The following is a 26,696-nucleotide window of genomic DNA, read 5'->3' as shown; positions in this document are numbered from 1 at the left end:
CAACGTATCTATATTACAGCATAGAGTTTATTTATGGTAACATACAACTTCCAGAGTTTTCTACTGGTACTGGCCTCTTATTTGAAACATTTTTGTTGTTTCAAACAATGACAGTAAACTTTTTTTGGTGTGTGTGTGTGTGTGTGTGTGTGTGTGTGTGTGTGTGTGTGTGTGTGTGTGTGTGTGTGTTGGGGGGAGGGGGGTTGTCCTTGTTATTTCAAAGTTTAACAATGAAATCTCAGATTCCGATTCTAGTACAACTTCTTTATGACCGAGTTTCTCATTTTCAAGGAAAATCTATTAATGGATGAACTGTATTAATTAATAAAAATTTATTAAAGAATTTATAAACAAAAGGTTAATTATATAATACATATAATTACAATAACAATGCATTTTTACATGTCATCAATGAAAGTCTGCATTTATAACCAAATATGAAGGAACTATTTTGTATGCACACTTTACTCATTACAGAAATCTGTGAAAAGAAATGCCTTGCATTAAATCCCCATACCCCGCGCATCTGATGAAAGAACTATCACTGAAAATGTATCTGCAGTCCTGTACAGCATACCAGGTGTTATACAACCAAAAATGACAAAGTATCAGGAGTAGAGTAAATAGACAAATTTACAATCAGCAAATGGAACTACTAATTTATACACCAAAAATTCACTCACTTCAGGGCTTTCTGCCAACTGACACAGATAGTGACACATTGACTGTAACAGTTTGGAAAGTTACTTACATTCATCTACACAGAAGATGGAGTGGGGGTCTGCATTGAATGCATCAAGATTACCATCACAAATACGGAACAATTTCAGTTGGACAATATGTACCTTCTCTTTTTTAACACTACAATGTTGTGTGTCCATTTCACAGCTGTTCGTACTACAACTCCCCAACCCATCTCACATCCAAGTTACCACTACCGTTGAACAGTCTTCTTAAAAATGATAATTGCATCACAAAAATGGTCAACTGTGTGATCTTTCAAGTAACATATTTCACAAAATCTTCTAAATTTACACACCAGCCACTCTGTTTCAACAACGTTTCTCCACAACTATGGACTAAACAATTATGTCAATAATTATTAATAAACATTAATTACATCAAAAAAGAAGAATTCTCCAGCACAAATGATGTAACTTTACATTGTTTGCTATTATACATCAATAGGCCTACAAGAGTAACACCAGGAAAAATACTTACCACAATGACTACAGTATCGAACTAACACATCAACATCAAATTACCTTTATTATATCCTTTAATACAAGTACATTTAAAATTTTATAACTAATGACATACAGTTTTCTATTAGAGGACTATACATCTCAAAACACAATAAATAAGTTTTGAAGTAAATAGCAAAAAAATCATCAGTAAAACAGAATTTTATTGCAAATTTAAATGTTTCAAGCAAAACTTCAGAATCCAGCAAATTCAAAATCTCAGTGATCTATCCAAACCTCATAGTAAAATCTTTAAGTATTACAGCAGCTAATTACATATCTGCAATACGGGAAAAAAAAAAAAAATTCCCAAAATTGAGATTGAAAGGACTTATTTTGTCATTTCCTTTTTTTAGTAAATGTTTTAGATACCAGAGACACTGGCTGGCAACACTGTCTGAAAATGGTCTCTCACATAAAATATGAACCAGGTGTTCCTCAATCATCATATCTGCAACAACAAAAAACATGACAATATATTTACAGCTCTCGCAGTAACAGAATGCAACAAGCCTGAGTAATCTAGGGCCTTTACAACAATTCTCTCTCTCTCTCTCTCTCTCTCTCTCTCTCTCTCTCTCACACACACACACACACACACACACACACAATTTGTTTTACTATAATAAAATAGTTACATTTCAAAGCTGATAGCAAGACTAAGACATCAGACAAATCATCATTGCCAGATGGTCTGGATCATCTCCTGATTATTTTCTGCAGCAGCTCACATTCACATTTTCTTGAATTAAGTTTGTGTATTTTTTGGATGCTATAACATTACTTTTGAAACTTATTTTCATCTCTCTAGGACCCTCCACAATTTCTATTATGCAAATGTTACAGCCACAAATGAAATACATGACAATATTCACCATGCCCTCTATGCTACAAATTTTTCCGGACTATACTATCGATTGAGACTTCCTGATGCAAATACTTTAAGTCTTTCACTTACCAACAACCATATCACAGATTTTACCTTTCAGGAAGGATTTGATGGGAGGAAGAGGGAGTGTGTGTGTGGGAGGAGAAGAGATTATGTTACAAGGGATGTGCCCATTAAGAATGATAAATAATTTAATTTTCCTGTGAAGCATAAACTTTCTTGTTAAATACTTCACTCCCTTGTCAAACAGAAATTTCAAACAAAATTATCTACCGTATTTACTCGAATCTAAGCCGCACTTTTTTTCCGGTTTTTGTAATCCAGAAACCCGCCTGCGGCTTAGAATCGAGTGCAAAGTAAGCGGCAGTTCTGAAAAATGTCGGTAGGTGCCGCCACAACTAACTTCTGCCGTCGAATTATGTAGCGCTACACAGGTATGCTTTGCAGGCACAAAGATAAATACTGGCGATGAAACATTTGCGTCAGTAAACATAAAAAAAGGTGGAAGACGAGCTTTTTCTCACCGATCCAAGTTTCAACCACTGCATTTTTATATATTATCCAACGAAGTAAATACAAATTCCATATTGTTCATCTTCGAATGTAGCACCATTTCAGCGTACTACGAAAATCCGACTGGCAAGATTGTTTGGGATGTTTGTCAATATGGCCAACTCTACGTTCTGAATTTTTTCCTACCTGGGACAAGAGATCGTTGCTAATAAGAACTTTATGAATTGTGAATCACATGCAGTATTCTCTTCACCATAAGAATAATACCAATATAAACATTTTGCCATGTATTCTTTCGTGTTTGCTGCTATCTCATTTAAATCCTGTCTGCCTAAATAAACTACGAAACTAGAGTGAGACAACAGCATGTTTATATTCGTATTGTTCTTAAGCCTAATAGTGACACAGTCAGAAATGAAGTACGGCAATTAACAAGATTTTTAAATCTAAGATGACTAATTTCTGTACAGAATGTTATGTACTACAGAGGCGTCTGCAAAGATTTTCAACCGGAGAAAATTTTTCGCTAAACTATCGTTCAGAAAATCTTCTATCATACGCAGTCTATTATTTGGTTCTTGTTGATCATTATCAAAGAAAGCAGCAGTGTAAGTAACAGCAAATAGCAAGCAGTCTCTTGCCATTGTTTCGCTAATGAGACGATTCATTTTTTAAAAAACAGCGGCGGTTGTGCGCACAAAAGCAAGCCATGCCGCGAGCGGCGGCAGGTCGTAAACACTCTTTATCAGAATGCGACAAACAATGCATGACACAGTACAGTAATGCATTTTCAGCTTAGAGCGACGTAAACACCTATAACAAAGAGAATGGCACTTACCAGATCAAAGAAAAATAAGCAATCAATTCAAACCAGACGAAGCACGTGATAAAGGAATGGTACCTGTATAAATACGGACGGAGCACCTGAGGCATAGCAGTGGCTACATGGTAAAGCTTAACTGCTAAGCTTAAAACTCGAACCAAACTACCGTAGCTGTATCGTCATTCATTCGACCTAAATTGTATTACAATGGACCAACTTTGTTTCGATTTGGATGTGCGGCCTAAAACTTTTCTCTCGCCTTGAATTACGAGTCACGAATTTCAGGCGCGGCTTAGATTCGGGAAATTTTTTTTTCCTTGATTTCAAGTCTCATTTTTCAGGTGCGGCTTAGATTCGAGTAAATACGGTAAGTAACTACTGTTTTCAATTATTTAGCTTCTCCACCTGTTAAAGAAATCTGCAATATAATTTGAAATGCATGGATATGTTAAGAGCACTGTGATAAGTACAAAATAATTTTTTCTGATATCATCTGCCCGATAGTCAAGACGCTTTAAGAAATAAGTAATGTCACCCCTTATTAGATGATTCCTTTTAAGTACCTCTGTTCACAGAAATCTTATTTATACAACTGTTGTATACACACTCTTATACTTCCCTGATCCTTTCACACAGCAGTGCTAAGACTTTTCAGTGTTGACTTGCACATCACGATACTCTGAAATAATTTTGATAAATCTGGTATAAACTACCTTTCCATAACAATCAATGCCAGCACACAACAACATATATGTACCACTAACATTTCTGGTTAACGAATTCTACTTGTTCTAGCACAAATTTTGCCACAAAATCTGTCAGCGGCAAAGTTGTTCAAGCTATGATTACTGCTGGTTACAAACTGTTGGAAATGATGACGCCAAGTTAAGGGATTTCGCTCAGCAGATGCCTATGCTGTAACTAGACACACTTTAAACTATTGCCGATGAAAATGGAAACACGTAGATGATTATTTTCTCATTTTATTAGTGGGGGATGCATTAATCATCTGGTCAAGCACTGAAAGTATATTTACCCACTCGCAAAACAGATACACATAACTTAACAAAAAGGTATCAGCCTTCCATAATTAACAGCTGCACTAATCATCACGCCACATTGGTACAGTACAGTAGCTTTGCACAACTGCCTCCTTCCTCAATCCAAATTCCCATTTGTTGAGCCTCTGCAACACTGTTCGGGTTTAGGGGGAATACCAAGGGGGCTGACATGTGAATGAGAATTTGGATTGAGGAGGAGGGTGTGCTAGTGTGTGTAGTCTGTCCACCTGAGCAAAGCACCTGTGTCAGGATGGCGTACAGGTTAGTGCATCTGCCTACCAAGTAGGAGACCCAGATTTGAAGCCTGGCCTTGGTACAAATTATCATTCATCGCTTCAGTCTGCATACATATATCACAGATGCTTTGAGACTTGAAGAGGTCTCTGGAACCATATTGCTCATTTCATATTTGCACAGTGCTACAACAGACTGTTGTGAACAACATACTAAAAATTCTGAATGGCGGGGTGTGGGCATCGATATGGGAGGTGGGAGTGGTGTATTAAATGCCACTTTCTTATGTTTTTCTTGTGTAACTCAAACTGTAGCTCCTAGCAAAAATGTTTCCCAGTAGAAAATTTAACTACATTAAATTTCCTACAAAAATGATCCTACTCACTTTTTCTCTAAGACTAATACCTTCTGCATTGCAGGGGATGGAAAAATCACAGATTATTTAAGATTTTGTTCTAACAGTATAAAATTAATGCCCATATTTAAATGATGTGGGTTAAAAACTACCATTAAATGTGTGTACCACATGCAAGTGCTACAGAGCCATATTAAGGGATAAATTATGTTCTGGGGATGTAAAAGGGTGGAGGAGGAATGTGTGGGACAGAAGCACGATGTGTTCATGCCCTTTCTTCTTTCATAACCCTGCAAACCTAAGGTTAAGCAGGTGATCCCCCACTCCATCTACCCAACTATTTCACAAGAAGCAACTATACGCTGATGCACTAACTAACATGAACCATTTCCACTGCACCTTGTGAATCACTTCTGACAAAATGCGCAGACATAACTGGGCAGCGTGCACATACGAGTTACTAATAATATTAATGCAAGTAATGCATACGGACAGAATCTACTGCACACTATTCTATATCGCTTGAGAGGGAAGTCATTCTTAGTCATCATTTAGTGATCGTCTGGAGAAGAAACTTCCTCACCATGAATGCCGTTTGTTATTCAGTTTACAAATGGACTATACCTTCCCTGCATTTCATGTCCAGTTCTCTTATGCAAGTAGACAAAGTAACTTCACTGAGTTTGTGTTTATATAGTGGAGTTATTTTCAGTTTATTACTCGAGTACTCTTTGTGGTTGTTAAATGATCTATTAATTTATAAGTGTGATGTTGGCAGTTATCTTTGTAGTGTTGTTGTGAAAGGGATTGTACTGGTAAATGTGGCACACTGGAGCTGTGTATCGTTGAGAGTATATCGTAGGGCCATGTAATTGTGATGTTAGACACTTGATAGTGAATTAATGACTGGCCAGAAAGTTACTGCACTTATCTCACTAGTAACTGTTTTAGTGGTAAGCTACACAAATCTCTTCAATTCACGAATTGCTGGCACTTCTGGAATGGGCTGCACTAAATGGTTACCACATATCCGCAACATGTCTTCCAAGATGGGTGTGAATATGTGTGATGAAATGGGGCCAATCATGTTCAGTCCAGAACAGTACTCTGCTGTAATGCATTGCCTTACTTTTATTTAAGTACCTGAAGTTCTGTAACACCTACAGGACCTACTTCTGTTGCAGAGGGAGACAATTTAAGCCTCTTTATAGTTTGGGAGAGGTGAGGCCAAGATCATGGGTTTGCTAGCTCTCATGCTGTGTTTGTATTCTGGACAGTGACAGTGGAGACAATGAAACAGATATTGTTTAATACATACTGATAGCATGTTACACTTGGAAAAGGCTCTTCAGTGTGGTAGACATTTGGCAGATCCAGCTGTTCAGCTTTTTCTCTTAACAGCTGATTTAACAACTGCAAGTAAGTACTCGACAAACTGAAAATAACTCCACTATATTAACACAAGCTCAGTGAAGTTATTTTGTCAACTCACATAAGAGAAATGGATGACAAATGCTGGGGGTATAGTCTGAAAAGCAAGCAGTGTTCATAACGGAGGAAGTTGCCTTTCCCACAAGAATACTAACAGCTGCTGTATAGGATGACTCAGGATCTGTTTCCCCCTAGCAGTACAGAACAATGTACGGATATTTATGTACATTCTGTCCATATGCATTATTTGTGTTAGTATTGCTAATAACTCTTACCTGCATCCTAAACCATGTTAATGGATTTTATGCAGAATAAACATTTCTCAGGTACGTCTGTGCATCATGTCGTCTGTGATTCATAAGACACACTGTAGAGGGTCCATATTACTTTTTGAACCACCCTGTAGTTGCTTCTTGTGATGTAGTGGGCTAGATAGAACCAGAAATAACCTGTGCGATCTTAAATTAAGATCAAAACCAAGATAGTTTTCTTAATGGAACCTCTTACATAAATATATAATTTCTATCAAAATGCAACAGACTCAAAATAATTAGGAAAAACGCACCCTAAAAATACTTTTAGTTGTTACAGTGCACGTTCATGGCTACAATATCACACACAGTTGAAATTACTTATACCTTTGATCCCTACACCAGTTGTAAATACAATGGTAATTACAAAAAGCAGCTATTCAGCCACCAATATACACATATGAAAATACAGCATTCAAACAAATTAGAGCCTAAAAATTTGGATACTCACAGCATCAACTGGGTCTGCTTCACCTTCATCACTAACTTCATCTCCAAATTCAATATCTTCATCAAATCCATCCTCAACAAATGTAACAGTGTCATTGATACGAACTACAAAGAAACGAAAAAAAAAAATGCAAATTAACGAATTATTCATGGCTGAGTTGGGAAATATTAAAAAACTAACTTCTTATTTTGAAACTTTCTTGGCAATAATACTTGAGAGTAAGAGGATTACTAAACAGTATCACCATTAAAAATTGATAAATCATTGTTAATATAATCGAAGCAGCAAGTAACAAATTACATTCATTTAAAGATATGTATGTCAGCTGCTATCAATGAAATACTCAAATTTCCAAAACCATTAAATTGTGTCTTAAGTTACTACAAAAAGTTGTACTTTGAACCTTCACGTACACAGTATGGCCAGCAAGCATTGAACAACATATTACAAAGAAAATGTAAGCAACCCAAGCACCGTACGAAGACAGGGGCAATGTCTCAACCCCATGATAAACTTTATTAGAAACCTACGGAAATGGGAAATCTCTGGACAAAACTATCTATGATAAATGTAGTTACAAAACAAGGTACTTAGTACAGTTTCTAATTGTACTCTGGTGAATAATTTTAATGGCCAAAATCTTGTGAGAAATGCAGAAGCAATGTTATTATAACTGGACCTAATCAAACAATGGAAACTCTGGGTTGTAATATCAACAATACATCTGTTCCCCTTCCCCATCCACATTGTTATTCACGTGACGGCTGCAGTCTGGTCAGAGATGACAGTGGTAACAGTCATATGTGCATGAAGGGAGTGCGAGTGTTTGAGAGAGCGTGGTTTGTTCTCAAATTGTTTTTTAATTTCATTCAAGCAAAACTCAGTCGTTATGTTGGTATGAATGCTTTAGCTTCCACAGTAACATACCACTCCTGAATGAAAAAAGGGGTGAATCACCTAAAATTTGCACCGCAAATATTGCAGAAACGGAAAGCGCCTTTGATGTGTGGTTTTCACAGAATGAATTATTGGTAGTCAGGGGCTTGTACTGTTAGTCAATCAATAGATTGTTAGAATACTCAGAGTATTTTTTGTTCAAACACACGTTTTTAAATGGAAAAATGGCTATTGTCACTAACAAATTAAAAGTAAGGTAAATTAGAATGTCAGTGGTGTTTGCTGCAGGATTCTAATGCGAGTCATTTAAGAGATATTTTGAGAAGTTCCCAAACTGACACTTATACAATACCTGTGGCAGTACACACTGAAGTACAGGATAAATAGATAGACTAATCATGTGGATTCTGACCAGTATCGAGAAAACTGACCATCACAGGTTGTGCTCAAAATGACCACCAGCAGCAGCAGCAGCAACAACACACTGCAAGGTCATATCTGGGGAATGGACCCACCAAGGTATAGGTCCTCTGTGTCCAATCCCATGATATGGAAACAATTTGTGAAGACATGCTGAAGTACTTCTTGTACTATGGCTGGACAGCTATTATGTTGGTACCACAGATTACTCCTCGCCTGCACAGGAATATCTTCCAGCATCCGTGAAAGGTGGGCTGTTACGAGGCTGCGATACTTGTGCACTTTCAGCCTTTTTCTTTTTTTTTTGTTTGTTTTAAGGGCACAAAACTGCTATGGTCATCAGCGCCCGGTCTGTGACTTAGGAAACAGTAAAAACCGAAAATGGAAACCAGCAGAAACGGGAACGAAACTCAAAAAATTGGAGAAACTAAAAGCAGAAGGAAGGCTTAAAAATCACTACAGAAAGGGGTTGGTTGTCCCCAAAAAAAGGTTCAAATGACTGACGTCATTTCACTGGCACTAATAAACTCAAGAACGCGATCGGCCGAGCACGTGTCATCTGCTAAAATGGACGATATATCAGGCGACAGCTGTAGATGGGCGCGTAACGGAGTAAAATAGGGGCACTCAATTAAAAGGTGTCTTACCGTCCACAGCTGAGAGCAGTGGGGACAGAGTGGGGGAGGATCGCCGGTTAAAAGATGTCTATGGCTAAAAAGACAGTGCCCTATACGAAGTCTAGTTAAAATTACCTCCTCCCGACGACGCGTTCGGGAGGAAGAGGTCCAAGCACAAGGAAGAGCTTTCACGTCCTGCAATTTATTATGGGGAAGTGTCGACCAATGTGCGTGCCATAAAAGAACAACTCGACGACATAAAACGCTCCGTAGATCGGTGAAGGGAATCGATTGAATAGCTGGCCGAAGACGAGAGACTGCAGCCTTGGCCGCTATATCGGCCGCCTCATTTCCACAGATACCAACGTGTCCCAGGAGCGAGAGGAACGCCACCGAGATGCCCCCCAGGTGGAGCAGGCGCAGACAGTCCTGAATCTGGTGGACCAGAGGGTGGACAGGGTAAAGAGCTTGGAGACTGAGGAGAGAGCTGAGAGAATCTGAGCAGATATAGTGTGTCGGTGAACTGAAGAGCGAGCGCGCGAGTCCCCACTCTGCCTACCCTGCTACGTCACTAGGCGCTTCTACAGGCTGTTTCACAACGTAGTGCCGGCCCTGCCGCGGCGCACACTTTAAATCTGTGGCGACGCCGTGGACACATAGATACGTCTCAGCTGCGTTTATTTCTAGACAAATGCGTTAAGAGTATAAGGAATACAAAAGACGATAGCTTCTTCGAAACAAAACTTTTTAGAGTAAATAATATTAACATAAGAACGGAAGTCAGGATTCTACTACAAATATAGAACCAAATGCCTATTCATATGAACGTATGTTCCTCTATTCGTAAGACGAACCAGATATAGTGCAATCAGTCTGTAGAATTTAAGGTTTGTTCTTACTTTGTGTTTCTACTAAAAGGTAGAAGTTTTCTTTGAAGGGCTGCATTAAAACTTAACAATTCTTGCAACACGAAGACTGTTTAAAAAGTAACCAGAAATTTATAATTTCGTGTGTTGTGTTAGTTCGATTAGCACTGCTTTTTTGTCACTGTCTTCGTAACCATGTCTGAAAAGTATTTCCAGGTAAATCCCATTTCACGCAATGTCTTGTGTAAAACATCTTTCTGCAAGGAAAATGTATTTTTTGTTTCACGCCAGTAAGTAATTTCCGCAATGTGTGCACAATTTTTTGGTTTATGTAAAAGTCCTCCATCGTCTGTCGAATGACCGATTTTGTGAAACTGTCTATAACGATGTGTTTCCTCCCTAAATTATTAGTTTTCCTTCGCGGCGATTCCAGTAAACCATGAGCCTTGTTTTCGCATTCTTTCCTTGTGCGTCCTATTGTGGCGAGGCTGACGTTTGCATAAACGACTGGGACTGGTAATAATAGCCAACAGTTCTTTTTGTGTAGCCTCCTTAACACACGCTGTAAAATAACGTTAGAGACGATCGAACGCTTGTTCTCCGCAAATATCTCCTCTTCTTCGTATTCTGCACATTTTCTTGCAATTCAGGGCGATTATCCATCACTTCTGGATACTGAAGTATATCAGTGAGTACACAAAGTTAACTGACAGATTGGGAACTAAGGTCCCACGAACAGAAACGACGTGTATCACTACACCCCTGGACAGGTAACGGGCAACTGATTTTGGGTTGCCCTGTAGGCCAGCGGCAGGGTTCTTCCGGGAAAGGCCACTTCCCCCACCAAAAGCGCTGCTCGCTCTTGAGTTTACAGACAGACTATAACATACTGTATCCGCTGATGGCGGCGGATGTAGTGGAGAGCCTGGAGAACAGCATAAAGCTCCGCAGTATAAACTGAACACTGGTCGGGAAGCCGAAAGTGATTTGGGGTGTCACCAACAATATAGGCACTCCCTACACCTAACAATGTTTTCGAACCATCAGTGTAAATAAATGTTGCCTCCTTCATTTGTGCACATAGAGCAGCAAATGCCCGACGATAAACAAGTGAAGGGGTACCATCCTTGGGAAATTGACAAAGGTCACGGAGAAGGCAGATCCGGGGACGGAGCCAAGGCGGAGCTGTAACCCAAGTTGTCAAGAAGGTTTTAGGAAAGCGAAAGGAAAGAGAATGGAGCAGTTGACGGAAGCGGACTCCCGGTGGTAGTAGGAAGGAGGGGCGGCCTGCATACCCTACATCAAAGGAGGCATCGAAAAAAATGTCATGGGCTGGATTAGCAGGCATGGAAGACAGATGGCTAGCATAACAACTCAGAAGGACTGCTCACCGATTGGACAACGGAGGTTCAGCAGTCTCAGCATAAAGGCTTTCCACAGGGCTGGTGTAAAAAGCTCCAGACACTAAACGTAATCCACGGTGGTGGATACAGTCGAGACGACGAAGAATAGATGGCCGAGCAGAGGAGTAAACTATGCTTCCATAATCCAATTTCGAGAGCACTAAGGCGCCATAGAGGCGGAGAAGGACCACTCGGTCCGCTCCCCAGGAGGTACCATTCAGGACACAGAGGGTGTTGAGTGATCGCAGACAGCGAGGCGAAAGATACGAAACGTGGGAGGACCAGCACAGTTTTCTGTCAAACATAAGACCCAAGAATTTAGCGACATCCGAAAATGGAAGGTTGACAGGTCCTAAATGTAAGGAGGGTGGAAGAAACTCCTTACGTCGCCAAAAATTAACACAAACGGTCTCACTGGGAGAAAAACGGAAGCCGGTTTCGATGCTCCAAGAGTGGAGGCGATCTAGACATCCTTGAAGACGTCGTTCAAGACGGCTGGTCCGTTGAGAGCTGTAGTAGATCGCAAAATCGTCCACAAAGAGGGAGCCCAAGACATCAGGAAGGAGACAATCCATAATTGGATTTATGGCAATGGCAAACAGTACAACACTCAGCACGGAGCCCTGGGGTACCCCGTTTTCTTGGGAGAAAGTACAGGAGAGAGTAGTGTTCACCCGCACTCTAAATGTGCGCTCTGCCATAAATTCGCGAAGAAAAAGGGGCAGCCGACCTCGAAAGCCCCAAGAGATCAGTGTGCGGAGGATGCCTGTCCTCCAACAGGTATCGTATGCTCTCTCCAGATCAAAAAATATTGCTACTGTTTGGCGTTTCCGGAGAAAATTGTTCATGATATAAGTGGAGAGAGCAACGAGATGATCAACTGCAGAATGATGATTTCAGAATCCGCATTGGGCAGGTGTTAAAAGACTGCGGGACTCCAGCCACCAAGCTAAACGGCAATTCACCATACGCTACAAAACCTTACATACACTACTCTTGAGAGAAATGGGGCGATAGCTAGAGGGGAGATATTTGTCCTTTCCAGGTTTCGGAACAGGAATGACGATAGCTTCCCGCCATCGTCTGGGAAAAGTAGTGTCGGTCCAAATTCGATTATAAAGGCGAAGGAGGTAACGCAGACTATGGGTTGATAAATGCAGCAACATTTGGACATGGATACCATCTGGTCCTGGGGCGGAGGAGCGAGAAGAAGAGAGTGCATGTTGGAGTTCCCGCATGGAGAAAACAGTATTATAGCTTTCGCGATTTTGAGAGAAGAAAGCAAGAGGTTGTACTTCCGCTGCACGTTTCTTCAGGAGACATGCTGGCGGATAATTTGAAGAGCTCGAAATCTCAGCAAAGTGTTTACCCAAGGAGTTAGAAATTGCGACAGGGTCCACTAATGTATCACGCACGACAGTGAGCCCAGAGACCGGGGAGAAACTAGGCGTGTCAGATAACCGTTGAATTCCACTCCAAACTTTCGAGGAGGGAGTGAAGTTGTTAAATGAGCTAGTAAAGAATTTCCAGCTTGCCTTCTTGCTATCGTGGATGACAACGGCATCGCGCACGGAACTGCTTATAGCGGATACAGTTGGCCAAAGTAGGATGGTGGCGGAAAACGCGAAGAGCACGTCGCCGCTCACGTATTGCGTCACGGCATGCCTTGTTCCACCAAGGAACTGGGGGGCGCCGGGGCAATTCAGAGGTGCGTGGTATTGAACGTTCTGCAGCTGTAAGAATAACATCTGTAATATGTGTGACCTCATCGTCGACGCTAGGAAAGTGACTGTCTTCGAATGTCGCTAGAGACGAAAAAAGTGTCCAATCGGCTTCGCCAAACTTCCAGCGTCGCGGGCGCATATATGGCTGTTGAGGCTGCAGTCTAAGGACACATGGAAAGTGGTCACTCGAGTGTGTATCATCAAGGGCGAACCATTCGAAGGGCCGAGCTAGCGGAACAGTACCGACCGAAAGGTCCAAATGAGAGAAATTTGTCGTGGAGGCAGACAAAAATGTAGGGTCCCCAGTGTTGAGGCAAACTAGATCCGCTTGGTGGAAGACGTCTAGCAATAGTGAGCCACGTGGACAAGGATGTGGAGATCCCCAAAGCGGGTGGTGGGCATTGAAGTCCCCAACCAGCAAATAGGGGGGTGGAAGCTGACCAAGAAGATGAAGGAGATCAGCTCGTGCCATTGGTGTGGACGATGGAATGTATACAGTACAAAGAGAAAAGGTCTATCCAGAAAGGGAAAGACGGACAGCGACAGCTTGGAAGGAAGTGTTTAAGTGGATTGGGTGATAATGGAGAGTATCATGGAGAAGAATCATGAGTCCTCCATGGGCTGGAGTGCCTTCAACAGAGGGGAGATCAAATCGGACGGACTGAAAATGGGGGAGAACAAAGCGGTCATGGGGACGCAGCTTTGTTTCCTGAAGACAGAAGATGACCGGTGAGTAGGATCGCAAGAGGATCGACAATTCATCCCGACTGGCTCGAATGCCGCGGATATTCCAGTGGATAATGGACATAGGGTGAACAGAAAATGGAGGAATGTGACCAAGGTTGCCATCAACTCAACGACTGCTCAGAGCTTGCGACCGAAAGCATGGAATGGCATTCAGCCGAAGGCAGATCCTGATCCATAGGTTGTTCAGGAGCAGCTCCTGCCACCAGCTATCAGCCGGTTGATCGGCCACCAGCAGTGCGCCTCGGCGACACGCAAGATGGCCGAGGGCGATTTCCTCCAGGTGGTGCTGTAGATGGGACACGCCTTGGCGGAGAAGGAGATGAACTGGGTTTCTTATTAGCCTTCTTGGAAATATGATGTTTAGATGAAGGAGGAACTGATGGTTGTGAAGTTGGGGTACGTAAAAAATCTTCACGAGTATGCTCTTTTTGCGAAGTCTTGGTGTCTGACTTTTGGGCTCGAGATTTAGCAGAACCCGATGAAGGGTGAGCCATAGAGTGGGCAGGCGAAAGTGGTGAGGTTGAACGGGCGATCTTTGCGCTGGTCAATCTGACGACCGTGGTACTAAAGGTGAGGTCGCAAGTCTGCGTGGCCGCCTCCTTTGTTGGCCGAGGAGAAGCAAGGACAGTGCTGCATTTTCCTGTCTGAGGCACGGTGGGCTGTCGACTGGCGAATAATTTTAGAGCAGCAAAGGTCGACACCTTTTCCTTCACTCTGATTTCCTGGATGAGCTTTTCGTCTTTAAAAATGGGGCAATCTCGAGAGGAAGCAGCGTGGTCACCCATACAGTTGATGCAGCGAGGGGATGGAGGTGGACAAGCACCCTCATGGGCATCCTTGCCACACGTAACACATTTGGCCAGATTGGAACAGGACTGGCTGGTGTGATTGAACCGCTGACATCGATAGCAACGCGTAGGGTTTGGGACGTAAGGGCGAACGGAAATTATCTCCTAGCCTGCTTTGATTTTCGATGGGAGTTGAACTTTGTCAAATGTCAAGAAGACAGTGCGGGTTGGAGTGATGTTCGTGTCAACCCTTTTCATAACTCTACCAACAGCCGTTACACCCTGGTCAGACAGGTAGTGCTGAATTTCTTCGTCAGACAATCCATCAAGGGAGCGTGTATAAATGACTCCACGCGAGGAATTTAAAGTGCGGTGCGCTTCAACCCGGACAGGGAAGGTGTGGAGCAGTGAAGTATGCAGCAATTTTTGTGCTTGGAGGGCACTGACTGTTTCTAACAACAAGGTGCCATTCTGTAATCTGGAACAAGACTTTACAGGGCCTGCAATTGCGTCGACACCTTTCTGAATAATGAAAGGGTTGACCGTGGAGAAGTCGTGACCTTTGTCAGACCGAGAAACAACAAGGAACTGTGGCAATGATGGAAGAACTGTCTGTGGCTGAGACTCGGTGAACTTACGCTTGTGAGCAGACATAGTGGAAGATGAGGAAACAATTGCGGAAGAATCCCCCATGATTACCGGTGTCTCCGATGGTGCGCTCCTCCCTTGTGGGGGCCCTCTCTGAGGGCACTCCCACCTTAGGTGATTGTTCACACCTCAGGTCACACCTCCCGACAAACGGACGGAGGGACCAATCGGCACTTTTGGAAGGTATCAGCTCGGGTAATCACCCCTCCCTGGCCTGGCCGTTACCAGGGGGTACGTATGTGTCCTACCTGTCTCCCCGGGGCGGGGAATTACGCGTTACCCCGTCACCGGCTATGCATGGAAATGCATGGGTTGGCCTTCAGACACGCACAAGGAGGAAAAAAGAGAAAGAGAAAGAAAAGAAGAGGAGTCTCAAATGCCGCAGCGGAGAAAAGGGCAAAGAGAAGAGGTAAGGAAAAGAGAAGGACGGAGGAACGACTAACACTTGCAAGCGGAGAAAGCAAAGAATTTGTGACAGTTTCGAGCGTCCGTCTCCAGACGTAGGCACAAACCATACTCCCAGAGGGGGAGAAAGGGAAGGAAAGAGCCAGAGGTGAGTGGGGGGGGGGGGGGGGCGGCGAAGATGGGGGATGGGGAAGGATGCGGATAGGGAAGGTATGCAGCCCGGAAAGGAAGGAAGGCCATATTAGCTCGCGGTCCCGTGCTCGCTACGCACGTATCCACAAAAGAGTTGTGGACCCCCTGGCGGGAGCGGGGGGGGGGGGGGGGTGCACTTTCAGTGTTCCATCTATGAAACACAGGCCTATGAGCTGATGGTTCACAGTATCCAAACCACACATTTACACTCCCAGACAATGGAAGTTCCACCTGATGAAGCCTACAGGGATTGTCAACAAACCAACAGTTTACTTAGCCATGACTGGTAAATGTGGCTTCATCACTGAATGAGATACACAATACATTTGGAGCAGCTCGTATTAATGTCCATGTACAGAATTTAACATGATCATCATATTCTTTTCTATGCAGCTCTTGACAGAGAGATGTGATAGGGATGGAACCCATGGTTGGTTGGTTGGTTGGTTGGTTGGTTGAAAAGAGGGGGGAAGGAACCAAATTGCTAGGTCATCGGCCCCTTGTTCTGAATAAAACAATGCCACAAGGGTGAGAACAAAACAAGCAACACCGACAACACAAAATGGACAGAAAGGAAAAACCCCAAAAGAATAAAGGAAGGGCAACAAACACTTAAATGGACAAAAGGAGAGAAGAAAACCACAGAAACGCAGGAAACAGGCAGAAGAGATTAAAATGCCAAAACAGATTACCATGGCTGGCTGAACATGAGATTAAAGCCAGCCAGAATAAAATGTAAAACTAAATCAGGCAACCAGGCATCATCAGATAAAATCAACGGCATAGAGTCCATTAACCAAAGATTTCATCACAGGGCAATCAATGTGGGACAGTGCATCAGAATATGGGCCACTGTCAACCGGGTGCCGCATTGACACTGACGCAGGTCTTCATGGCACAGGAGGTAGCTGTGGGTCGCCCAAGCGTGGCCAATGCAAAGTCGGCAGAGAACCACAGAGTCCCTGGGAGAGGCCCGCATGGAGGACTGCCACACATTTGTAGTCTCCTTAATGGCACGTAGTTTGTTGTTTGTACTGAGACTATGCCATTACGTCTCCCAAACCCAAAAAACCTGGCGGCATAAAAACAAATGCGGGTCAGTTACTGGAATGCCAATCTCCATAAGTGGTTCCCGTCTAGCCCGTCAGAAAGTTTTTTGCCTGGGATTCCGACATGTCCTGGGGTCTACACAAACACCACTGAACGCCTGGACCATTCCAGGGCATAAATGGACTCCTGGATGGTCACTACCAATGGATGATTAGGGTAGCACTGGTCGACAGCTTGTAGGCTGCTCAAGGAGTCAGTACACACAAGAAACGACTCTTCAGTGCATGAACAGATGTCCTCAAGAGCACGAGATATAGCCACCAGCCCTGCAGTGAAAACACTGCACCCATCGGCCTAGGAATGCTGTTCAATACGTCCTACATGGACATGCGCGAAGCAGACGTGACCATCAGCCATCGAGCAGTCTCTGTAATCCACCTCATGGCCTGGGTACGTGTCAAGAATAGAGAGTAAGTGACAGCGGACAGCCACAGGGTGAACAGAGTCCTTTGGGCCATGTGAAAGGTTCAGGCAAATGGACCTCAAGTATAGGTGGTAAAGGCAAGGACTCCAGTTCAGATAGAAGGGATCGGACGTGAACTGCTATTTTAAGCCCTGACCTGGGCCGCCGATGCAGGAGATGAACCACAGTGAGTGGGAAAAGGAAACTAATTCAGATGCGCAGGAGAACTACGAAATTGTGCAACAGAGCTGGCGAGCGGTTGTGCGCATCTGACCTGCAATTGAGGGACTCCAGCCTCCGCCAGAACACTGGTCACCAGACTTATTCTAAAAGCTCCCATCGTTAGTCGAACGCCACAGTGGTGAACTGTGTCAAGTAAACGCAATGCTGAGGGCGCCGCCGAACCATAAACCAGACTCCCATAGTCAACGCGGGATTGAACATGGCTCTGTAGAGCTGCAGCAGTGTAGAGCGATTTGCACCCCAGTTGGGGTTGCTCAGGCAGCGAAGGGCACTGAGGTGCTGGCAGCATTTCCGCTTAAGCTGATGAAGGTGAGAAAGCCACGTCAATCGGGCGTCGAAAACCAGTCCTAAAATTCAATGTGTCTCCACTACAGAGGGAGGGATCATCAGTGAGGTAAAGTTCTGGTTCCACATGAATGGTACGATGCCAAGAGAAGTGCATAACACAAATTCGTGACCGAAAACGGTAGTCGTGGGCTAGAGCCCATGACTGTGTCTTGTGGATGGTTCCCTGTAGGTGCTGATCAACACCAGTACTGGTGGAGCAGAACGAAATGCAGAAGTCGTCTGGATACAGAGAGGGTGAGACAGATTGCTCTACAGCTGCTGCTAGACAATTAATGAATTAATGGACACTAAAAATAGAGAGAGACTCAATACAGAGCCCTGTTGGACCCCACTCTCCTGGATATGAGGAGAGGGGGGGGGGGGGAGGGAATATGGGACGCACCACCAACTTGGACACGGAAAGTACGAAGCAACAGGAAATTCTGGATAAAAATTGGGAGTGGGCCTCGGAAACCCCACACTTATAATGTGGCAAGGATATGATGTCCCCAGGTGGTGCATTACGCTTTTTGTAAATCAAAACAGATGACAATAAGGTGTTGGCATCTGAAAAAGGCTGTTCCGATGGCAGACTCTAGGGACACAAGATCATCAGTGGTAGAGCGACCCAGGTGGAAACCACCCTGGCACAGAGCCAGTAGCCACGTGACTCCAGGACCCAACCCAACCGCTAGCACACCATACGTTCCAGCAGCTTATAAAGAACATTGGTGAGGCTGATGGGCCGATAGCTATACATATCACATGGGTTTTTGCCAGGTTTCAGCACTGGTATGATGGTGCTCTCCCGCCAGTGTGATGGAAAGACACCATCGCACCAGATCTGGTTGAAGATCAGGATGAGATGTCACTTGTAGTCAGACGAGAGATGTTTAATCATCTGACTCTGGATCCCATCTGGCACAGGAGCTGTGTCGGGGCAATGTGCAAGGGCACTGAGGAGCTCCCATTCTGTAAATGGGGCATTGTAGGGTTCACTGTGGCGTGTAGTGAACAAGAGGACTTCCCTTCCATCCGCCGTTTGAGAGCGTGAAAGGCTGGGGGTAATTCTCCGACGCAGAGGAGAGTGCTCAGCAAAGTGCTCGGCAATCACATTTTCGGCAGCAGATATCACACCATTTATGTTAATACTTGGAACACCTGTTGGGGTCTGGTACCCAAAAACTCGTTTGATCTTTGCCTAGACATGTGAAGGTGACTTATGGCACCCAATGGTCGTGACTTATTTCTCCCAACACTCCTGTTTCTGTCGTTTGGTAAGCTGGCGAACACAAGCATGAAGCCATTTAAAGGCTATGAAGTGCTCCAGGGAAGGGTGCCGCTTATGCCGCTGTAGAGCTTCCCAACACTCCATAATTGCCTCAGTGAGTTCTGGCGACAACCAAGGGACTTTCTATCACCAGGGCACCCTAAAGAACGAGGGATCTTGTTTTCTGTCACAGAAGCAATTGTTGTTGTTACCTGCTCAACTGTAGAACCCATGTCGGTGGACAATGTGCAGGACACTTAGCTCACTCATTTCACTTTCTTGTGCACTTTTGTGTCGCTAAAATGCGGAGCTGCTGCAACAGCAGCAAGAATATTTATTTCCCCCTCCTCTGCTGTCACTTGTTTCCTTCTGTTACACTGTCTAGGTGTTACAATACCACTTTCATGTAACTGGTTGTAGAGTTTGACGAATGATTGCGACATGGTTTAAGTCTATTGGGATATTTGCTGCATACACAGTACAAAAACAAATTGCCTTTTCCTACGCTCTCCACACACAGTGAGCACGTAGTATTTTTCTACATTGGTAAATCTTACTGTCCACTCCCGATCTACTGCCTGGACTGGCACACACTAGCTGAATGGTTGTAACTGCAGAATCTGAGGTACTCCAAACAAGCATTATGTACGCGGTAAGTGACAATCAGAACGTGAATTTATGATGAAATTATTTAACTTTTAACTATCACAGAAGCCTTACAAGTTTGTGCTACCTACATACCTACTGTTGATTTTAGAAAAAAGTTCGACAATACTGACTGGAATACACACTGAAATCACAATGTTATTGAAGATTAAATATAGAGAGCAAAATGTTATCTACAACTTGTACAGAAAACAGGTGGCAGTCTTCAGAGATGTAGGACATGTAGGAGAATCAGTAGCTGACAGCGGAGTAAGACAGGATTACAGTCTATTCCTGGTGTACATAAAATATGCAGTGAAGGGAGCTAAGAAGAAATGTGAAAAACAAATTGAAGTTCTGGAGAAGAAACAATAATTTTAAGCTTTACCAATGGCAAAGGATTTTGAAGATTTGCTGAAGGGAATGCATAGTGTCTTGAGAAAGGGTAACAAAATGAACATAAATAAGAGCAAAACACATTTAAAGTAATCCCACACACTTAAGTCAGACAAGCCTGTGAGTAGTCAAGTTTTGCTGCTTGTGCAGCAAAATAACTAAAGATGGAACGAGTAAAGAAGATACAAAATTCAGACTGTCAATAGATAGATAAAACTGAACTGTCAGAAAGCATTTTCTGAGTGTGTGTGTGTGTGTGTGTGTGTGTGTGTGTGTGTGTGTGTGAGAGAGAGAGAGAGAGAGAGAGAGAGAGAGAGAGAGAGAGAGGCAAGTATACACACGAAGATAACAGAAGATCTTGAAATATGGTACTAGAAGAAATGAATAAGACTAGATAGATAGATCAAGCAAGTAAAGGAGAAGTTCTGAACAGAAATTGTGAAGGAAAGAGCTTTGCAGCACAACTTCACAACAAGAAGGAATAGGTTGATAAGACACATCCTGAGCCATTAAGGTATAGTTAAATTAGTAATGGAGGGAAGTGGAGGAGGGGCAGAAAATTGTAGAGGGAGACAAAGGCTAGACTACAAAAAGAAGCATCTAGCCGCTGTAGGTAGCAGAAGTTATAAACAGATGAAGAGACTTTTAGAGCACAGTTCAGCATCGACGGCCATATCAAACTAGTCTTCAGACTGAAGACAGCATCAGCAAGAATGATAATACTAAATTGAAAATTATTGAATTAACTAATTGTATATGTGTGTAATCAGCTTGGACCCCTATTGGAACACATTTGCTGGACACATGAATTATGAAATTGTTTCCATCATACAGTTCAGTGCTCCAGGCATCAGATGGAGATGAAACTTTAAAAATATGTGATCTTCACCAGTACTTGCTTCCTTGTAAAATCTCGCTAGCGACTTAGTATGCTTTCCTGGAGGTCACATATTATATACCATTTTTCACTGAACATGAAAGGAAATGGCATTCTCTTACCTGTTTCTGGAAATTCACCATATGTTTTCAGGTTTCTTGCCTCATCAGGTGTATATTTCAGGATCACATCAGCTTTGGCATCCTGATAATCTCTCAATCCAATGAGTATAATATCACCTTGGTTGATCCAAACCTGAAATAAAGCTTGAATTATAAGACAGTTATATTTTTAAAGAATTAGCATTTAAAGTATGACTGACAGAGTCCATCTTCTTGCAAGAGTGCAATCACAACTGTTCTTGGAAGATACTACTGAATAGTCATTTCCTGGAAGCAAAGAATGAGAGCTTAAATCTAGGATGATTGATCATACAGAAGAATATTAAAAATTTACCTTTTTCCTCAACTTTCCTCGAATATGACACAGTCTCTTTATTCCATCAAAACACATAGCTTCCAACCTGCCATTACCCAACATTTTTGTGACTTGGGCGTATTCTGTAAGAGAAGATTCAGTTTTGTTACAAAAATCCAGATTTACTTTGCTGATCTACTTCACGTGTGTGTGTAAAACAATTACTCCTTCACTGCAAGTTACCAAGCAGTGGCTTATGGGAGTAGCTGTTTCGACAGAAGGTGTATTACGTTGAACCAATATTCATTCACTGTTTCTGGTTGCTACCAACCTTAGCTCTCAATAATTTGTGTGAAGAGTATCTTCACTGAACATAACAACAAATTTAAACTAATTCAAATTCAATTACATATAACATTTCTGTGATCTGTAACTCCTTGTGTTATGGACACTTCTGTTTGAGTCTGCAGATACAGTGAACACAATGTCGTCGTAACTATGGTTGACTAGATTGGCCACACAGAAAAAGTTGTCAGCAGCAACTGAAACCATTGGAAATAAGGCTATCCCAACAGCCATTGCACCGTAACTCCTCTAGAGTGAACTTTCATATACATTGTGATGGTTAACTTTGGTCCTTCAATTGTTTGTATTCGACCCACAACTTTCCAGTATGGTATTCATATCATATACTGTTTGAATTTCAACATGAACATTAATAACATACAAAGTCGTCATTTTATTTCTGCATTACCATTCATTACTTTACTGTATTATATACTATTCAATAGGTCAATTATAACATACTTGATGAGCTAAGATCAAGTGTAAATCACAGATCATCATTAACAAATAATTAGTAACTGTATAAACTTGCAGTTCGTTGAGCCTCGAGTAGTAATCAGTTTATCAGGAAAGTTTACTAAATACGCTGTTGCTATTATTGACAAATTATGAAAGAACAGCTCTACAAAAATATCACTACAGTAAGTCTACAGATCACTCAAAACATCTAACAAGCCTAGTGATCTACTGTGATGAACAAGTGGTAATATGTTGCAAAACTGGGCAGTCAGAGACACTGAGAATATTTGGTGCTGCTCAGTTCATGCATCAGTTTGTTTAAAGCCTGTTATTTTTATTCAGACTGTCTTCTAAACTATATTTCTACTTGCAGTGTTCTTTTCCTTGAAAAATCTTAACACAGCTTGTGATGCACAAAACTAATTGTCAGGAAATTTACTGTGTCATATACTGAAGATTACACATTTATGTTGATTGCAAATATAAATTAGCTACTAGTATTGGAAATTATGTAACCGTAATTCTGCTGAAAATCCTTTTAATCTAGATAGTCCAATCAAAAATGACCAAAAAATGTTGAACAGGGAAAAGTTCGTGTAGTAATCAGTTTTTGTACAGTGGTAGGAGGGAGGGCCATGAAAAAAACACTAAAATCCTGACTAGTGGGATGTGAGGGTGGGGGTTGGGCAGAGGGGAGTTTAAAAGTAATTAACATTTTTCTTGAACAACATTAAAAATGTAGCTTCTAGCATATATGTTTCCCAGCACAAAATTTGACTACACTGAATTACCTCCAAAAACGTTGTGTATCTTTTTCTACAGGATCAACAAGTGCCACACTGCAGTGGATGGAAAAAATAACATAGTAATAAAAATATGTGTTTCAATGCTATAAAATTAATGTTTGTCATTAAATGAAGAGGGTTACGAACAAATATTAAGTGTGTGTAACAGCTAAGTGCAGTGGAACTGTATTAAGGGATAAAATATGTTCTGGGGATGTGACGAGTTGGAGAGGGGAGGGTAGACACATAAGGGAAGGTTGATCATCATACTGTGATCATGCACTTCCCTCCTCCGTAAGTCAGAAAACTGATTAGTGAATAGATGATCCCCTACTCTCTTTACTGTACTCTCGCAAAAGGCAAGTATAGCGATGCCTCTGCACCTCACCTTACGTATCACTGGTGACAGTGCACAGACACGCATGTGGGAGTAACGGGGGTTCTGTTTGCAAAGTGCATTACTACTATGTGTAATACAGATGCGAGTTTCTAATAACACTAACAAGAAACGCACATGAACAGAATGTATGTAGTTGTCTGCACATTGTTCTACACTACTAGAGGTAAAACATTCCCAGTCATCGTGTACAGCAACTATAGTGTTCTTCCAGGAAACGAAACTTCTACCACTTGTTTGCTTTTCAGTTTACTGACTATACTTCCCCACAATTTGCTGCCCAGTTCCTTTATGTAAGTACACAAAATAACTTCACTGAGTTCTTGTTTATGCAATGGAGTTATTTTCAGTTAATTAAGTTAGTACTTTTTATTGTTGTGAAGTGAGCTCACAAGCTGGACGTGTCAACTGTCTACCACACTAAAGAGCCTGCCCCAGCAGTAACACGCTGTCAGTATGTATAACAATGTTGATTCCATTGTCTCTACTATCAGTGGCTGGAATAGCATATAAAAAAATAAGAAACTGACCTTTAAAACATCCCCCCCTCCCCCCCACACACACACACATTCCACCAGTAAGGATTTTTAGCATATCGTTCATGGCACTCGCTCCTACCACTGTACAAAAACTTACAACTGTACAAATTTCTTACCCTAATTTTCCTTTGTTGACTGGACTAATGCTTTTGAAGCATGTTGTGCTTATTAAGCACACATTGCAATTAATGCTATACCAAAAACAAAAACTTGTGCTAAACACAGAATCATCTCCAAAGGACACAGCGACTGTTGTAAAGTACAGAACATAGTCACAGGTCATGGTGTTATTTGATTTATCATGGCCGATTTCTACTCTTAACAGACACACACCCTGAGATATTCATTAGCCTAGTACTAAAATGTTAAAAGCACCCCTAAACTGCATCACGAAATTTACTCCTCTTGGTTTTAGGAAGGGAAGGCAAACACTGTTAAATTTTAAGCTTGCACACTGAGACAACTGGCTGGAGCAGTTACGCAAAAACAAGCCTTTTCCTTGACATGCATTGATGTCTTAACCGGGTAACTTTCCTTGTCAATAGTGAAACTTCTTACAGGTAGATATTTACAGTAAGATTGGCATGCACAATATTAACTATCAATTTCTTTAGGATACAAACAGAAAATCAACACTTACATGACGAAAAACTTAACAGGTGTGTATGTGGGGGGTGGGGGCAAGGCCATGGTATGCGCATGCAGCCTCCCACTCCCACTTCCACAGCTCTGCCCAAATGTTCTTCCCTACTTTGTAGAACAACTTAAAGTATTTAACTTACCTTGGCCATCTTCTTTAAAGACCAGCTCTCTTTTTTCAGTCTCGTTTTCATTCTTTCCTCTCCTCCTATTTTTACCTCCCTTTCCTAAAAGCGAAAAAAAAAAATAATAATCCAGTTATACTGTCATATGTACAAATGCATAACTTTAACACAGAAATCTAAAGTATGGCTAAGGTAAGAAAATGTTTTGTGGGCCACAAACTGGCCAACTCAGTTACAACAATGACTCTGAAAGCAATCACCCATGTTCACACGGCACAAGTTACCAAATGGTCACCAAAAGGTATGCAGTAGATTAAGGGCAACCTTAATGCAAACATCTGTTCTTACATAAGCAAAACAGTGGTACTGGGGAACAGTGTGACAAACGTGGGACAATATTTGTTGATCCTAACAAGTTTTTAAGCTACAAATGCTTGGGAAAGGATGGCACGCATTTAAACAGACTGGTATTGATGAATTTTATTAAAATGATTACAGAAATCTGTAAAATCATTAAGAACAAGGGAAACTAATACTGTGTGAAGTGGTGAAAGTTCAAAAAAAGAACTCAGTTTTCACTCAAAACCTGACGGTATTTGATCAAAATGTACTCTTGCTACCCAACAAACTAAATGAATTCCATATTTTGTAAGAAAACAAACACTTCTATATTATGTTTCACTGAACATTGGCTTGACAAAGAGAAACTTCATTTTGTATCCCTTCTAAATTTTGTATTGGATACTTATTTTTGTAGGAAATTGTATTAACATGGTGGTAATTGCATTTGTGTTGAAAATGGCATAAATTTTACATGTATAAATTACTTAGAAAAATTATCCATACAGAAAGACATCGACATAAATGAAAGTGAAATCGCTGACGAAAAAACAGGTGCAACTTGTCCGTACACGGCGCAAACTGGCGATAGATAGTAACATCATGTTACGCATCCTTGAAAATATATTACAGAAGGCTACACAAAAGAAACAGAAGAGTAATTATATTTAGGCATTTCACAATATTGGATTTGCAAGTGAATCCAAGCAAAAAGCTGTTTACTGAACCTCTTAGCAACTTTTCATTTAAAGGCTACAACAGAAATACCAACACACACCACAAAGAGCTCAGCCACAGTCCTTGATCAAATATTTACAAACATGCCCTTGAAATAACCAACACAAACCTTCAATATAGGTTTTGAGGGCCACACAGCCCAAGAAATTAATATATTACTAGGAAAACAGCTTGGTTCAAAAAATACCTAACAACTACATCTAGGAAGTATTATGACCAGAACATACAACGTTTTGTTCACTATATGAGTAAAGAAACTTGGGAAGAGATCTATGAATGTAAAAATATAAGTGATAAGTTCAACAAATTCTTAAATAGTTTTAACTATTATTTTGAACTTGCCTTTCCATTTAAAAAAAAAATGGTCACAAGAAGGGATTTAAAAATAAAGTGGAACACAACAGGGATCCAAATATCTGCTGTGAAGATTACTTCATCAAATACCTACACATCACATCACATCTCCGGAGTTTAAAAAAGAAAGATTTTGTCATAAAAAAAGTAAAAAGAATGGCAAATAGTCCCTTCACAAATGCACCAAACAAAGTGAAAGCCACATGGGACACTATCAAGACAAGAAACAGCAGTTAAACATAAAAAAATACCATAACATCAAACTGAAA

The 26,696-nt window shown here is 41.7% G+C and overlaps 1 protein-coding gene across 1 annotated transcript in view; it reads right to left on the bottom strand.

Moving 5' to 3' along the window:
• Positions 1-317: 317 nt before the first annotated feature.
• Positions 318-26,696, bottom strand: part of LOC126194058 (eukaryotic translation initiation factor 1A, X-chromosomal) — a 51,459-nt gene continuing 25,080 nt past the window's right edge. Inside the window, exons 2-6 of the mRNA XM_049932736.1 lie at positions 25,015-25,098; positions 21,747-21,850; positions 21,413-21,545; positions 7,313-7,416; positions 318-1,695 (exon numbers count right to left, since the gene is read on the bottom strand). Coding sequence (XP_049788693.1) covers positions 1,690-1,695; positions 7,313-7,416; positions 21,413-21,545; positions 21,747-21,850; positions 25,015-25,098 — 431 coding nt within the window. The 3' untranslated portion in view covers positions 318-1,689. The remainder of the gene's footprint in view (positions 1,696-7,312; positions 7,417-21,412; positions 21,546-21,746; positions 21,851-25,014; positions 25,099-26,696) is intronic.

Source organism: Schistocerca nitens, chromosome 1 (assembly GCF_023898315.1).
Source record: "Schistocerca nitens isolate TAMUIC-IGC-003100 chromosome 1, iqSchNite1.1, whole genome shotgun sequence".
NCBI lineage: Eukaryota > Metazoa > Arthropoda > Insecta > Orthoptera > Acrididae > Schistocerca > Schistocerca nitens.
Note: the sequence above shows the minus strand (reverse complement) of the source record. Positions and strands in the feature narration are given on the sequence as shown.